The sequence below is a fragment of the Poromitra crassiceps genome (assembly GCF_964638095.1).
Source record: "Poromitra crassiceps genome assembly, chromosome: 3".
NCBI lineage: Eukaryota > Metazoa > Chordata > Actinopteri > Beryciformes > Melamphaidae > Poromitra > Poromitra crassiceps.
In genome coordinates, this window is record NC_139625.1 from 9,925,535 (window position 1) to 9,943,729 (window position 18,195).

General features: G+C 44.8%; 1 protein-coding gene across 3 annotated transcripts in view; it reads left to right on the forward strand.

Moving 5' to 3' along the window:
• LOC310774134 (voltage-dependent L-type calcium channel subunit beta-4-like) overlaps positions 1–16,622 on the forward strand; it is a gene marked incomplete at both ends in the record, with an annotated part of 53,103 nt that extends 36,481 nt beyond the window's left edge. For all 3 annotated transcript variants that reach the window (XM_083634204.1, XM_083634206.1, XM_083634205.1), the window contains 6 exons: positions 1,703–1,761; positions 10,346–10,455; positions 11,812–11,963; positions 14,419–14,514; positions 14,751–14,936; positions 16,362–16,622. In XM_083634204.1, the coding sequence (XP_083490330.1) occupies positions 1,703–1,761; positions 10,346–10,455; positions 11,812–11,963; positions 14,419–14,514; positions 14,751–14,936; positions 16,362–16,622 (864 nt within the window). The remainder of the gene's footprint in view (positions 1–1,702; positions 1,762–10,345; positions 10,456–11,811; positions 11,964–14,418; positions 14,515–14,750; positions 14,937–16,361) is intronic.
• Positions 16,623–18,195: the final 1,573 nt, after the last annotated feature.

Genomic DNA, 18,195 nt, shown 5'->3' on the forward strand with positions numbered 1-18,195 from the left:
TAAAAGTACTATTTTGAAATTCACATCATTATTCAATCTGATAAAAAAAAGTCCATCACTGTTATTCAATAACATTACTGCATTGATGTTGAACTTGATCTTGATCTGATCGTGTTAGCTATGCTAATAGCTAGACAACAACCAGGCAAACAGACACAATGGATACATTAGAGCAGGTTGATGCAGATGCAATTTAAGATCTCCAGTTTCAGATGCAATGCTAAAGGAGAGCTGGACAAATATGTACTTGGTAATGGAAGCAATTTAAAATGTATTGGAGTATAATACAGTTAGTCAACAACATGAACCTATAGGTAAAAGAAAAGTGACTGATTTCAAAAATATTCAAAGCACATGTCCCCCGAAAAGCTAATTTCCAATCAAAAGAGATTTGTGAGTGTGTTTCATTGGTTGCTTGTCACATGTCCACCATCCACCCTCCCTTGAGGGCTGATGAGCTCACACCCTGTTGGTTCGGATAAGGCGTCATGCATCATGATGGTCGTTTCTGTCATAGAAATGTCATCTGTTACTTTCTTCTGGATCGGCCTGATCTCTGGCTGGATCAGTTGAGCTGTCTAGTCCCTATTTTTATCACCACTGGTATTCACCTGGTAGAAGAGACAGTCTGGCTTGATAGACTAACAGGAAGTGTAAACACAATCAGAAGTTCTGATTGTGTTTACACTTCCTGTGACTCATAAACCTAGTCTGACTCATATGTGAGCCAAACTAGGTTTGACCAGGTGAGTCAGACTAGTTTGAGCAGCTGAAACAGCCGGCGTTTTGAACAGGAAGTAATGACACAATGGGTCATGTGGGCGGGGCTACATAAGGTGAATCAAACTCAGACCTCTAATTCTCCACCATGCTAGTGTTTGACTGCATTCTCTTTCATGTTTGACCGGTTCAAAGTTTCCACAAGAATTGTCTTTTTGCCAGCGTGGGAAACCCTCTGAAACAGCATTTAGGCCATGGGACACTAAACTCTCAATCCAAACCCAGGATATTAATAATAATCACATGTATATTTTAACATTTTGGTGTGGAAGTCACACTATATACTGTCTGTCATTAAGGTAGATTTTTTCAGTTAATTCTGTATTCATGTGTGGTAACCCAGGATACTACTACTTCTACTGCTATTACCAATAATAATAATAATAATAATAATAATAATAGTAACAACACAGGAATAATAATAATAATAATAATAATAATAATAATAAAACATTAACGTGTACTTGTGTGGAATCTGATCACATTGTCTTAATAAATGTGTAATCAATCAAACTGTATCATATCCATCAAATCGGAGGTGGACCGCACTAGTCTATTAGTGCAGACTATGCACAAATAGTGCATCTTATGCATCACTATGATGCATGAGATGCACTATGTATGCAGACTATGCACAAATAGTGCACCTCGTGCATCACTATGATGCATGAGCTCAAATAGGGATCAATATGGGTTTTTAGGCAGATATCTTTTTTGAATTGAACTGAAGTGACTATTGAATTGAATTAAGTTTTGTTTAAATAGGTTAAAAAAATAATAAGTGAAGAGTAAAATAACTAGAAATTAATACCAATACCAATGAATATAAAACAACAATAATAGTAATAGCAGGTCTATCACACTACTTTACATAGGCCTTCATTCTGTACCATGCTAACACCTCTTATCTTGTCCTACACAGGTAACAGACATGATGCAGAAAGCTCTGTTTGACTTCCTCAAGCACAGATTTGATGGCAGGTAAGATGTGACATTTAACACATTCACTGCCAACAGTTTTTCCAATACAGTGGGTAGCTTCTGCCAAGGGTTTTTTTGAGGATTCTGGCTCATCTTTCAAGAGCCGAGGATTATTTTCTGCTAGGACTTTGTGAACACAAAATATCTCAAAAGAACTAATAGAATGTGTGCTTTCTCTGTCTAAAAGAGTTAGTTTTTATCATGTTCTGTTATGTAGGCATTAGCAGTTGAATACAGCATGGTTTCAGCGTCTGAGAAGGAAAGCTGAGATAAATGCCTTTTTGTGAAATTCGATAGAACAGGCAGAACAGTCACTTTAACCATTTATTTTTGGCATCAGTGAGACATCAGACATCTAAACAATAGTTCTGAACAGTAATTTCCTCCAAAATAACAGCACCCCCACCCCCCTCTCCTTCAAACTCCTCCCTCCGTGGGTGTGTCTCTGGTGGCTGCAGCGCGTGTCACAGGCGAGTCTCTGCTGCCTGTCTGTGCTGCCTGGCTGCTGGCGGCCGCTCGTCGGGCGAGTCTGGATCGTTGCTCGTTCGTTTCTGGGGTTTCGGTTGTGAGCTTTGATGAAGCTGCGTGCGATTCTGGGCTTTCTGCTACGTGTTTCAAAGTGTGTTGCACCCAGAGTCTATTTTTGGAATCCCCCACCGTTGTGCGCCAGCTCCCAGCGCGAAAGCGTTTTCGCCATGAGAATGGTTTCCTCACGCTTTTTCCTGCTGTTTTTGCTTGGCTTTCTGTAGTCTGGAGAGCACTGTCGCCACTTAGTGGGTCGGTAAAATAGGTTATACACATTTCAATAATGAGAGACTAGAAGAAAGGTATAACAAACTTTAATGAATGGACGAACAACATTTAGATTTGGCATATGACTCCATGATGTGATCTCGCTCCTCCTGAGCAAGAGGAGGACGTCACTGATGTATAGGATAGAGAACCCCCCATAGGGAGTTCAACAGGAGTCATGACATGGTGGTGTTCAGGGGAGGAGGAGGGTCGAAACAACTGCAGCGGCGTAGAATCAGCAACTGCGGGTGACACACAAGGTGAGTTACACACAGACAAATACCAAGGGCCTGATATGAGCTACTACTCCATTCATAAGATACTCCATTCAAGTGATTGGCCAGCAGGCCAGAGCGAGGGAAAGCGTGGGAAAGCGTGGGACACAGTGATTGGACAGGATTGAAGGGGGCGTGTCTATTTATGACTGAGTGACATAACCTGAACAAGGCGTTGACTGCAGGGGAAATAAAGATGAATGGAAGGAATCAATGAATGAATGAATACGATAGTTTAATCAGGTATTGACTAAGGTAGCCTTCATTATTGAAAATTGTCTAAGACATCATTTCAATAATGAGAGACTAGAAGAAAGGTATAACAAACTTTAATGAATGGACGAACAACATTTAGATTTGGCATATGACTCCATGATGTGATCTCGCTCCTCCTGAGCAAGAGGAGGACGTCACTGATGTATAGGATAGAGAACCCCCCAAAAGAAACGTAAAGTTAAAATGGGACAAATGAAATGCATGGAGGGGATCATGGAGCTTGCCAAAGATAAAATTAATATAAATGAAATTAAGACTGAATAAGACTTATCCCGGGCTTGAGCTCGTCAACCGGTAGCTTATACATTCGCCTGTATAAGACTTATCCCGGGCTTGACCCCGACAACCGGTAGCTTATACATTAACCTGAATAAGACTTATCCCGGGCTTGACCTCGTCAACCGGTAGCTTATACATTCGCCTGTATAAGACTTATCCCGGGCTTGACCCCGTCAACCGGTAGCTTATACATTAACCTGAATAAGACTTATTAACCTGAATAAGACTTATCCCGGGCTTGACCCCGTCAACCGGTAGCTTATACATTAACCTGAATAAGACTTATCCCGGGCTTGACCCCGTCAACCGGTAGCTTATACATTACCTGAATAAGACTTATCCCGGGCTTGACCCCGTCAACCGGTAGCTTATACATTAACCTGAATAAGACTTATTAACCTGAATAAGACTTATCCCGGGCTTGACCCCGTCAACCGGTAGCTTATACATTAACCTGAATAAGACTTATCCCGGGCTTGACCCCGTCAACCGGTAGCTTATACATTACCTGAATAAGACTTATCCCGGGCTTGACCCCGTCAACCGGTAGCTTATACATTAACCTGAATAAGACTTATCCCGGGCTTGACCCCGTCAACCGGTAGCTTATACATTAACCTGAATAAGACTTATTAACCTGAATAAGACTTATCCCGGGCTTGACCCCGTCAACCGGTAGCTTATACATCACCTGAATAAGACTTATCCCGGGCTTGACCCCGTCAACCGGTAGCTTATACATTAACCTGAATAAGACTTATCCCGGGCTTGACCCCGTCAACCGGTAGCTTATACATTAACCTGAATAAGACTTATCCCGGGCTTGACCCTGTCAACCGGTAGCTTATACATTAACCTGAATAATACTTATTAACCTGAATAAGACTTATCCCGGGCTTGACCCCGTCAACCGGTAGCTTATACATTAACCTGAATAAGACTTATCCCGGGCTTGACCCCGTCAACCGGTAGCTTATACATTAACCTGAATAAGACTTATCCCGGGCTTGACCCCGTCAACCGGTAGCTTATACATTAACCTGAATAAGACTTATCCCGGGCTTGACCCCGTCAACCGGTAGCTTATACATTAACCTGAATAAGACTTATCCCGGGCTTGACCCCGTCAACCGGTAGCTTATACATTAACCTGAATAAGACTTATCCCGGGCTTGACCCTGTCAACCGGTAGCTTATACATTAACCTGAATAACCTGAATAAGACTTATCCCGGGCTTGACCCCGTCAACCGGTAGCTTAAACATTAACCTGAATAAGACTTATCCCGGGCTTGACCCCGTCAACCGGTAGCTTATACATTAACCTGAATAAGACTTATCCCGGGCTTGACCCCGTCAACCGGTAGCTTATACATTCGGCTTAATGTGACTTATCCAGGGCTTGCTCTCAGCAACCGGTAGCACTATGTGACTTATCCCGGGCTTGCTTCAGCAACCTGTAGCACTATACATTCGTTTTAATGTAACTTATTCCGGGTTTGACCTCAGCCAACCGAATGCACAAATACACAGCAGGGTGAATGGGGTAAATATTTAGAACATAGGGAATGACATTGCAAAGGGATTGAGAATGAAACACCACCAAGATATGCATGAATGGCTTACCAAATTATGGAAGGAGGGACCTTTGAGCTGATAGAATGGCATCTTGCTCTGGTCGAACATAGACAGCATAGGCTGAAGACGACCAGCGCCCCAGTTGTTGGAGAGAGGCTGAAGATACTCCTTGCATAGCAGCTGTTGATGCTGCACCAATTCTAAATGAATGGCTAGAATAATTTTCTGCAGGGAGGTTACACCTCTGCAGAGTCATCTTAAAATGATGAATGAACCATGATCTAGACATATGCTGATGAGGGGTGATCAAAAAGAGAGGTGAAGAAGGGCCAGTAAATGGTCTAAGCTTTAAATATAGGATCATAGCAATATAGGGGCAAAAAGGGGATTGGATACAAGCTTATGCTAAGTTGAGATGGCCTGGGACATGCTTAGCAACTATGATAAAGTTGTGAGAGACAGAGAGCCATGTTAGGCCTGACAAAAGGCATGATGTCTGGGGAGGTAGAACGCCTTTGTTAATGATGCCGACTACAGCAGCATTATCACATTTGACTGCTATGCGTTTACGCCCCCAGAAACGCCCCCACATGTGACAGGCTGCCACTATCAGATGCATCTCATAAAGAGCGGATGATTGATCCAATCTGCTAAACTGCTGAGGCCATTCGCCTGCGAACCAGTGGCCTTGGAAAAACCCCCCAAAACCTACAGATGGAGCTGCATCTGTGGAGAAATTTAAGTCATCAGCCGATGACACTATTTGATCATAGAAGAAGGTGATGCCGTTCCAGTCATCTAGCAAAAGAGACCAGAAGTTAATATCAGAACGGCATCCTTCATTGAGGGTTACTGTGTCGTGGAGATGTTGTGGAATGATGCGCATGGCAAATTAAAGTGGCCGAGAAGAGACAGGATATCACGTTTGGTCAATGAAACTGCTGACAAATATGACGACGCTATCTCGCGAATGCGAGTCAGTTCTGGAGGGGAAGAGACGCTGGACACATAAGCGTGGTGTCCAGATTGATGCCCTATTTCGGTGGAGGGCGGGTCCTGCGCGGAATCCGCGTGCACATGGAGCGTGGATGAGCCTCCCTACAGGCGCTGCAAACGTGAAGAAAAACACAATTGGGGTATGTGCACACACCTAAATTGAAATTGTTACAAACAGCCATATTATTGAAGGTATGCACCTTGCGACCAAGACGGTCTGTTTGGTCAGGCCTGAAAACGGACTGGTCATGCTGCATGGGGGGAGGGGGCGGGGGTGGATTGGCAGGGGTGAAGCTGCCGGGGGCTTGGAATACAGCTTTTGGACATAGGGGAGCGATGTGCCCTACATCGCCACACGAAAAACAGGATATCGCCTGATGGCCGCCCACAATCATTAACAACAACTCAGTGTCGAGAATAGACCAGTTTAAACGGGAATTGGAATGGGAAATGTACAGGGCTGCTTTACTGGACAGAGCTTTGTGGTATTGATAAAATATGTTTTTCCCATATTTTAAATTGAGATCCCCCACAAGGGCCATGTAGCTGTCCAGCTCGGTGCGTAGATGGGGGTGAACAGCACAGATGACGTCACGGTAGACGCCAAACGCTACCAGAAACTCACCGATAGACAGGTCTCTGTTGAGACGGGGGTCAGAGGATTTGAGAATGGCCGAAAAATCGTGACCGCCCGCAACCTTTTTATTGCATTCTGGGGAAGGCAAGAGAATGCTAACCAGGTTTATATTTTTGCCCTGGATAATTTGAGATCTTAGCCTGGGGGATATATTGGCAGAGAGAGAGATGTAGGGCCTACCAAACTCGGGAGCTGGGACGGCTGATGCCAATGTGTTCATCGGGACTGATTGCATGATTTGAAGTGGGGGGGGGGCGACTGGATGAGAGGGCAAAAAAGCAGGTTGAAGAGGGGGAAAAGAGAGGGGGAATTGCGGCTGGACTGGAACGGGGATCGGAGGAGCTGCAGGGAGAGGAGGATTTTCCAGCGCTTTTAACCGGGCATCAAAAGAGCCGAGTGACCCTATTAGTGACTGCATAGTACTTAACAGAGCATCTTGAGTCGGGGCTGGAGCGTAGGAAGGACCCTGGGCTGGAACATATGAAGAACCCTGGACTGGAGCGTATGGAGGACCCGCTGAACTGGATGTTCCCGGGTGGACGGAGAAGTCATCGAAGAAATCTGGCACGGCAGCCGAATCAGTTTTCCTCCGTTTCGGTTGTGCTTGTGCAGACTTGGCCGGGGAAGATTTTCTCTTGCTTTTACCGCCACGGCCTCGTCCTCGGCCCCGGACGGGTGGAGTAGGCTCGACGACATCCTCGTCGGAAATCTCAGGATCGAGATCAGGATCTACATAGCCAACCAGGGACAATTTGGCTAATTCCAAAAGTTGAGAACTTTGCAGTCCTGGGACAGGGGAGATGCCCCTTTCCCTGAGCAGAGCGCGGAGCCGTGCATATTCTGCTACCGGCTCGGGAGAGCGAACTGCTAAGCGAAGACTTTTGCGAATGGAGACCGGACTGGATTCATTTCCTCCAGTATTGGCCGGAGGCGGAGAGGGTCCCAGACCCTGGCCGTCCTCGGGTCCGCTCATGACGGATTACCGGTGAGACCGGGGATTGACAAGCGTTGTCTGCAAGTCGGACAAAGTCAATAGAATACGAAAAAACACAGCAACTGATAAACGGACAAGCAGCGGAATATCCACAAACAACTGCAGCGGCGTAGAATCAGCAACTGCGGGTGACACACAAGGTGAGTTACACACAGACAAATACCAAGGGCCTGATATGAGCTACTACTCCATTCATAAGATACTCCATTCAAGTGATTGGCCAGCAGGCCAGAGCGAGGGAAAGCGTGGGAAAGCGTGGGACACAGTGATTGGACAGGATTGAAGGGGGCGTGTCTATTTATGACTGAGTGACATAACCTGAACAAGGCGTTGACTGCAGGGGAAATAAAGATGAATGGAAGGAATCAATGAATGAATGAATACGATAGTTTAATCAGGTATTGACTAAGGTAGCCTTCATTATTGAAAATTGTCTAAGACATCATTCAATAGCTCCCATATTTTTATAGGAGATGTAAAAGGGTTTGATCCACGTCCCACCGTCAAAAAATTTTGTTTTTGTTTTTGACGAGTTAACTCGTCGACGGCAGTCAACCGTTTTTTTTTTTTTGACAAGTTAACTTGTCGACGGCAGTGAACGTGTTAAGTGCCCCCATGATGAAATTGAGAGGGGACAGTAGATTGATGTATGTTCATATGTTCATTAGATTGCTTATTGGCGACAGTAGTTTTCCACTTGTGGTGACAAAACTCTACAAACTACATTTCACCATGTTCAAAATTATGCTGATTGGCATAAAGTGGGTAAAGTAAAATTTGGTGCATATCAGTTTTTCCACGAGTTTCTTGAACCCTGTTCTGGATCTACTTGGTCTTCCCTCCACACTTGTACATGTATACGAGGGATCAGCCGAGCAGCATTTTGGTAAACAAACCGCGTCACTGGGTGGCAACGGCAATGGAACCCTATGGAGCCTGAGTTTGAGCGTCTGACTCTAGCCGGCTGACCGTGTTTACAATTAAAAAACTATGACAGTTCACACAACTTTAACACGACATGCATATATTATACATCAAACTCTTGAGCTAATTCTGCTCTCACTCAGAATGTCAAAATATAAGCGATGTGATGTATACTTTTTGAGATATTAACGTTTGTTTGGCACAACTCATACTATTAACTGCTGTGGGGTTACGCATTTCTGGATAGCAGGTTCCTGTTTTTTTTTTCTTCCTCTTCTTTTTTCTTTACTTGTGGGGTTGGGTGGCATAGGCAGAGTTTGACTTTTAGCTCTGGGGAGGCCACTTCTGCAGGAGACACACATTTGCCGGCACGCAAAAACAAATTGTCCGTTTTACATTTGAAATTTTGCCCGTTTGAAGCCAGATTTAGAGGAATATCTCATTTTAAGGCTGGCATCATCATGGTCTGTCTCTAATTATTGTTTATATAAGAATGGAAATATAAGAAATATTCGAATATGAGTAGAATTACAGAACATTCAACTCATTATTGTATGTTTAGTAATGTATTGTATGTTTAGTAATGTAATGTATATTATATAGTGCTTCACTATTCACTGTTGCTTTTGACCATGCTCAAAGACACTTCAATCAGGAGACTTGATGGATAAACAATGATTTATTGCAATGAATGAATGTTACAGAATATTATGATGAGAAAGTTAGTTACGGTAGTCTTTGGAGCTTGACACCACTGGGAGATATCGAGATCGAGCTGGATCAGCTCGAGCAGCACGGCCATATATACCCCCCAGTGGAGTCAGGATACTGGTGCTGGTGAACCTCTTGGTGACTGATGGATCAGGGATTTGGCAGAGACGGGGAGGTGGTGGGTGTGTGTCAGCCAGCAGGATGAGAGAGACTGAATGAGACACAGAAAAGCATATTTATGCACACATCAACCATGTGATAGGCTGCCTAAAGGGGAGTGCCACAATGTGATAGGCTAAAAGTGCAGGTGAGCAAAGGTGTATAAGGTGATGTGTTGCTATGCTATTGGTTTATGGGAAAGTAGGAGGCAACCATTGATTATTCAATTATCACCAGGAAGCTGACAGGTTACCAGGTGAGCAAGCAGGAGAAGTGCAGTGACTGTGGAACCGGTGAGGATCAAGATCGTCCTGTCTGAACCTTCGTTTATAAACTCCACTTTACAAATACAGGATAAAACAACTTTAATAAAGATAGAAAATATTAAAATAGATGAGAGAGAGGGGGAGAGAGAGAGATAAATATTATATGTCAAAAGCAACAGTGAAAAGGGCTTTTTTGGAAATGACATAATGAGTATGAAAGACAATGAGTTTTGGCCTGTCAGATGTGACTGGAGAGGGCATTCCAGAGGGAGGGGGCGGCTGCAGCAAGGCCCTGTCAAAGGCCCCCCTGTCACAGCTTTAGCAAAGAGATACCTGTGATTCTTGTCAAAGTGGATATAAATTGTATGATCATATTCAGCCAGACAGTGAGATGGAGATTTACAATGGTGAGCAATCTTTTTTCTTTTTTTACGACTCCGCCCATGTTGGGTGGTGGTTCTCTTCATGTCCTAATAGGTTTTTAGACTTCTCGTTTTTAGTTTTTCTGTGTCAAATTTTTGTCCTTTCGATTTTGTGTGTGGTTCCCTCTTAGAAAATAAAGATAGCTTTGATTGAAGCTGACTGAAGTTTCATGGTTTTGATCAAGGGAATGTTTCTCTGTACACCACTGAAGAGACATTTAGAACAGGGCTAAATGCACCTGGCTTCAGGCTGTTTTTTCGCTGTCCTTTTTGCAGGATATCGATCACGCGAGTCACAGCAGATATCTCATTAGCCAAAAGGTCTGTTCTCAACAACCCCAGTAAGAGGGCCATCATCGAAAGATCCAACACCCGCTCCAGCTTAGGTAAGAAATCACATAATCCACTGTGGGCAGTGCATTTTCACTACAAAATGTAAAGAAAAAAAACAATTTACCTGTTAAAGACATACATTTTGTTTGTTTGTGATGTTAAATGAAATTCCTCAGTTAAATGAAAGCAAATTAGCCAACACCTACTACCAGAAGTCAAACTGCCTGTCAGTGCATCCAAGTATAACTTTGAAAACACTGCTACGTGAAGCCATAACGCTGCCAAAATCCACGAGCGCAAATGAGACCCATGCACAGATGTAGAGGAGCCACGCATGCAACTCAGTCGTGCACGCATCACTCCCCCCCCCCCCCCGAGTGCTTTCACAGCACTCGTGCACAGATTATCCCTGCTCGAGCACCGGCAATATTTAGCCTGCGAGGAGAAAACCATGCTTTGATCACATCTAAAGGCTGCACCAGGTGAGCAGTATATATACCGGTATATGTGTTTGTGTGTGTGTATATTTATATATGTATGTATATATATACATATATATATATATATATATATATATACATATATATATACATATATATATATATATACATACACACACACACACACACACACACACACACACACACACACACGCACATTTTTACATTTTTGCTCGTGACCCTGTTCATACTCAATCAGCAAACACCTACTCGTGATGTGGCCGGTCTCCATTTCTCCAAACTGGGACCGCACCGGCTGCACATCTATTGCATGTAATACACTGACTGTCAGCAAGTACCTCATATAAGCCCACATCAAAAAACACTATTTACTGCTATTGTCAAATAATGCTATCATCATAGAGGAACACAACCTTGACACTGTTTAATAGGGCTGGGTATTGGCAAGGATCTCACGATACGATACGTATCACGATACTTGGGTCACGATACGATTGTATCACGATATATTGCGATGCGATACATATTGCGATATATTGCGATATTCTACAGAATTTACTCAAAATTAAATAATAGAGCTAAAGATACAACACACTGTGTACCACCCAGGTAGTGTAATAATATGTACATCACTTTATACTGATAAGTTAGTGGACAAATTTAGTCAAACCTACTGAGTGTTGAGTGTTACTAAACGCATCGATATGGGAAATATCGATACTCTATCAATTAGGGGTGGGAGGCCTGGCATGGCATGGCATGGCATGCCAAAAAAAAAAAATGTAATATCGCGATACATGGTGTCCAAGTATCGATACAGTATCGGGAAATAAAATATTGCGATATATTGCCGCATCGATTATATTGCCCAGCCCTACTGTTTAATGTCCACAAGGCGTATCTTGCATTTCACAGTTTCATTTCATAAAATGTGTCTTGTGTCATCAGCCGAAGTGCAGAGTGAGATTGAGAGGATCTTTGAGTTGGCGCGCTCCCTCCAGCTGGTGATCCTGGATGCTGACACAATCAACCACCCGGCCCAGCTCCTCAAGACCTCCCTGGCCCCCATCATCGTCCATGTTAAAGTCTCCTCGCCAAAGGTACGCCAACACACCTCTCACTCTGACAGCTTGCACCAGTGACCCTGGCACCCCATAGTGTGGCAGTACCTCCCACAGGGCAGGGTACCTCGAGGAATGTAAACTCAAGGTCGTAAGCCTATTTTAAATCCACAGAAAACATGAGTAGCAAGTTTCCATGTCCCCTGGTTATCTGTGAGAGTATAAACGGCTGGTTCACTGTTCTTTGACCAGGACTGGATCCACATCGTTCCTCCTGAATCTGATGTGAAGTTGGGACTGCAGAAGGCTCAAACTGCTTAAATGGGCGACTTGAATACACGTTGGCATGAACTAGCTAGGACAGTGGTTCTCAAATGGGGGTCCGGGGACCCCCAGGGGTCCTTGAGGGGGTTGCAGGGAGTCTCCAGCCAAAAGGGGGGTCATTTATTTTTGCTATAATTCCATTCATAAGTAACACAATGACTATTTTGGTCAAGGGTTTTATACACATTACAGTGATAAGAGTAGACAACACCTGATGATCTGTGTCTTGGCATTCTCCCTTCACTTGTGTAGCAGCCCAGCAGAAGCACGATGCTGTCTCAGACACTGGCATGAAATGAAATAGTATTTTTTGAAAGCCTCATACTAACATGCAGGCATTTGTATGTATCTTGTGGAGTTGACATATGCTTCACAAAGTAATCTGCACCATGGCACCTCTGCATGGAAGAGTGTGGGCACTATTTTCTGTAAACTTGGATTCTTTTATTTAACCAGGAATGTTGAATAAGACCTTATGGCAAAGGAGTATTTGCTGGGGTAGACACACATTGGCACACTCACACATGATGGCTGCCAACCTCCCATCACTGCCACAATTTTGTAAAGATGTGCCTTGATTGAAAGGGTGCATTCGTTTAAGGCAGGGATACTCAACTTGCTTTGCCCGGGGGCCACTTTCGTAAAATGATAGAGGGCCAGGGGCCAGTTAATAAACAATCAATATACATTTTTCTGTAGCGCATTGTAGGTTTTTGGGGCGTCAGCCGGAGTTTAGTCTGACAATGTTGTGCACACCGGATAGTTAGTTAGGTTAAGTACATACATAAGTGCCTGGGTAGCGAGCAGACTACGGTATTTGACAATTTAGCAGCTAAATCATAGATTATTGAAAGATATTCTATATTCCAGACTGAAATGCTATAACAGAAGTGTGAGTATTGGCCAGAATGACATGAACATTTGGACACTTATTCAGCGGGTATCTCGCATGTTGCATTCAGGTGCACTGTAAAAAAAAAAAAAAAAAAAAATGCAATTCCATCGCGGGCCACACAGGGGCCGCCAGTTGAGTATGACTGGTTTAAGGGTTCCTGGTCGCACCAACCAGGCGACGTTTTCGCTCGTTTTATACCTGGATCCCCTGGAGGGCGCATGGGGAGTTGTTGGCTGGTCACAGCTGTATCACAACAATCAGCACAACAACCAAAACAGAAAGGCACCATCTGACCAGTAAAAGCCATCCATGACCAAAAGCAGAAAGCTTCACTCCAGAGCCGTGGAAGAAGAGTTGCGACATCTCCATTCACTCCAATGGACCTTTTTTTTTTTTACTCTCAAGAGTTCCAGGAAGTAAGGTCCTGGATTAAGCAGCACTGCCGAGTTGCAGCAAAATGGACAGTTTGTGTTGTACTTAAAAAAATAATAATTCTTGAATCAAATTGTACATTTATCAGCTTTATTTTAGCATTCAAAAGTAGCGCGAGACTCTTTCCTGGCTGTTCATTGGCTAATGAGTTGCGCATTTTTGTCCTCCGCTGACGCCACTCTGAGGCCATTTACACCTGGCGTTAACATGTGTTTTCTGTGATCAGATTGCAATCAGATTGTGTTTTATTACTTGAAAGTACAGGTGTAAACACCCCCAAAATGCATTGAAGATGGATTGCAATCTGATCGGCCAAACCACCTCCGGAGGTGGTCAGGGTTGCATTGTGTACACATTGAACACAAGTGTAAATGCAATGTGTCCTCTCAATCTGGATACAGCAACTTTATGCGGATTGAGAGGTCACCCATTTCTGCCATCAGATTGCAATCAGATTGCAATCTGATGGCAGAAAACGCATGTTAACACCAGGTGTAAATGGCCTCTCTCTCTAGAGGACACTACTTCACTCTGACAGTAGAGGCAGCCCACAAGCAAAACAGAAAGCCACATTCAGACCAGTCAGCGTTCCGTGATTTAATGGGTAAATGTTTCAATGTATCATTTCATGGACACATTTAAGATAGCTTGGAACAAAGCCAATAACTATGCTGCTAGATACAATTAAACTAGATTCCTCTTCTCACTCCAGAAGAGGCCTGTGTCTGTCATGTGACCAAGAGGGTACCGGGTCGCCTTAAACGAGTGCACCTAAAGCTAAGCTTCTGTTCTCTTAGTCCTGTGTAAGTAGAGCGTAATGTACCTTCATACCCTGTAATCCAGGTTCTGCAAAGGCTGGTCAAGTCCAGAGGGAAGTCCCAAAGCAAACACCTGAATGTCCAGCTTGTGGCAGCTGACAAGTTGGCCCAGTGTCCACCGGTGAGTGGTCATTCTTCTCATATAGTCGCCAATGGCTTGTTTGATGTCCAACACTCCTCCACGGCATGGAATAACATAACTAATATAATGTGATATAACAAAAAATCCTATGCTGTATTCTATTATTATTTTTGCTGCTGTAATGACTGAATTTGTGCAACAGGTATGATCAAAGTTGATCTCATCGTATTTGCGTGATCTCTTCTCACACCTCTCCGTCCATCTGCGGCTAACAGGAGATGTTTGACATCATCTTGGATGAGAACCAACTGGAGGACGCCTGCGAACATCTGGCTGAGTACCTCGAGGCCTATTGGAAGGCCACCCACACCTCACTGGCCACACCCCTCAACCCCCTGCTGGGACGCAACCTGGGCCCCACTGCCCTCACTCCGTACCCCACCACCATCTCTGGACTGCAGGTACACTTTAATGTTAGCTTAGTGCCAAGCCATTCTCAACCTCGTTCATGTCACGGATGCCCAAAGACACAGGTTATATGCCACACACGCTGTGACACTCCGCACTAGCGGTTGCATAGACTAGTCGACGAATCGATGTGTCGACGTTACTACCGGGAAACGTCAACTAGTCACGTGGTTTGACACTACAACAATGTGAGCACCATGGCAAGCATGCCAGAAAAAGACGGAGAGGATATTCGCTCCCCTCTCAGATATAAATCAATGCATATTATCTATATCGATCGCAGCCCCCTGAATCAAATCGTATCAAAATCGTGATAAAAACGTGTGATTCCCACTCCTATATCCATTACTTTTCTTGCTCCAAGCAGCCCCAATTTTTTTTCTCCTGATTATCCCCCCATTGTACTTGGCGCTGCCCCCTGCTGCCCCACCCCATCTGCCGATCTGGGGAGAGCCGTAGACACACACATGCTTCCTCCGATAACGTGCGCAGTTGCCAGCCGCTTCTTTTCACCCGACAGTGGGGAGCTTCCCCCGGCAGGACGTAGCACGTGGGAAGATCACACGCTATTCCCATCAGTTGCCTTCCGCCCCGAACAAGCGCCACAACCGACCAGAGGAGGCGCTATAGTGCAGCGACCAGGACAGCAGCGTCATTGTTTAATTCAGCGATGAGCCTCTGAGCTGTGGAGGAAAGACGGGACGCTGCAGAGCTGGGAGGAGACAATGGTTAAGGGAGAGGAGACATACAATATACAAACACGCGGTTTCTATTGAGAGTTTAGCCGGCTTCTGACTGCGGCTGCGACCATATTTGGATTTCCTTTCCACGCCCCCCGTGTGGAATCTGTATGCCTCTGCTGCTGTACGTGTTGAGTCTGCCCAGCTCAAATGCCAGCGCCGCTGCCTTTGAAACAGTAACAACAGCAGCGCTAGTCGCTAGCTCGTTGCTACACGCTGAAAACGAGTGATGTGGATTATGCAATGAAGCAGCCTGCATGGTACGTTCAGTGGATGGCTGTAAACAGCCTTTTTCCCCTCTAGTCCACAATAGAAAGCCCAGCCCCTTTGCTGGGAGAGTCTGGCAAGCGAGACTAACGTTACAGTGAAATAACGTGTTTTAGCCCGGACATAAAACTATGTCAATATTACTTGCCCAGAGATCTTTCCCAAACAGTATGATTGTTGTCATCAACTCGGTGTCCGAGACTACATGTATTTTTGTTATTTGTTATTATTTTGACCAAGATACAGACACTGTACCCCGTGGGTTCTTAATTATACTGGTATAGTGTCATTTGATATCAAATCTTGCCTCTTGTGGTGTTAACTGTGTGATGATGCCCACTCTTTTTACACAGTTTGTTGAGTCACTATAGCTTGACCTGTTGTTCTCGGTATGTTCTTCTGATTTAGCAGAGCCAAAGAATGAGACAGAGCAACCACACAGGAGACCATTCCACCCCCAACGAGCGACGCAACCTGATGACATCGGACGAAAATTACCACAACGAGCGAGCGCACAAGGGACGCAACCGCATGTCGTCTGGCTCGCAGCATAGCCGGGAGCAGCAGGACCCCTACCAGGACTACCAGGACCCCTATCAGGACGCCTACAAGCCACATCGCAACCGCAGCTCACCAGGCAGCTACAGCCATGACTCCCGGCACCGGCTCTGAGCCCACTTCCACTTCCATCATCACCCGGACCTCAGCCGGCCCAATCTTCCCCCCCAAAAAAACACGCTGCAACAGAGCCAAGACGGTCCCAAATTGTACCATTCTTGTTTATGTCCACACTAATTTGTTTTGTCTTCCTGGTATTTCTCTCTCTAAAAAAAAAAAAAGAGTCCCACAAAATCACGTTCAGGTATATTTTGTTTGTCAAGCTGCCAGGGCAAACCCCCGACGTCAATCAACGGTCTGATTGATCAGCTTGAGAGACGAGGTGCAGGAAGCCAACGTGAACTAATGGTGTAATCTGAAATATTTGAATGCTCCCGTTTATGTTTCTGGGAGCTTTTGGGTTTGCGTGCGCTATACTCACACAGAGTGCTTGGCAGACGGGCAGGGCAGATTGCGTTGACTGATGGCAAGCTAATTATGGAAAGTGGTAAGGCTTCTAAGTGCCTGAGACAAACCACTGGGTTGGAGGGAAGCCCGTTGCACACAGACACTGCTGAAGGCTGCTGGTGTTCCTGAGCCCATCCTGATCCCTGTATAAATCATCTTGCCATTTAGCTTTTCGCATGCAGATGGAGCATCACAACTTCCACGTCCCACTCCATGGAGGTTTTGTACCACTCTGGATACTCCACGATGAGGTGCAGATATGGGGGTCCATTTTTCTAATCATCTCTAAATGATCAATCAACTGATTGCTGAAAAGTGGTGATGGGTGGGGGGGGGTGTGCAGATGACTGTGTTTGGCCGCTGGTTTTGATAACCAGCGCTTTACACTTCCCAGATATTCGCCATTTGAAAGTCGCTTTGACTTTGGCCAGCTTCTCTGTAGCGTAGCTTTAGGATTTCATTTGGGTGTAGTCGACCCTCACTGTCATAAGCTGAACAGAATCCTGATGGTGCCAGGATGCGATCTCCGCAACACTGTAGGGGGACGGCAATACTGCTTCTGTTCCACACAGCTAGCACTTAGAGAGTTAGAGAAGGCAATAGTTGTAATAACAAGTCTGTCAGATAGGATAGTGAAATAGCAACATAATACTTGACGTGCCATTTGACGTTGTGGAGATGTGGACTGGACTGGCATAGAAAGCAATGCTGGTGAGAACCGACATAGCGGGTTTGGATAGTGTGACTGAAACAGTTTTTTGCCCTCACCAGTGCTCGAATCATATTTTAGCAAGTGGATTTGAGCTGGATAGACCGATAAGAGGATCTCCTACTGAAGCTACCGCAATTGTGTTCTGCATTCATAAGCATTCAAAATCAAAGTCTCATAGAGGTACTGTAATAAAGCAAACGTGTGTATAGATGCCGGTTACCAAGTCGACAACAGTAGGGCGGCTCTGTTCTCTGATCCGCCTCGTGTGATTGGTCCATCACCATCTTAAGTGGCTTCCTGTGGTTTTAGAGGACTAAAACATCAGGGATGTCTCATGGCAGGAGCATTATGCGTCATGTTCATTCTCTGTGTAGCTGGCATGTTGTCCTGACTGCAGAGCATGTTCCCTTCAATCGTAACATTAGAACCCCAGTGTAATCAAGTTGATGTTTTATTAGGACAATATAG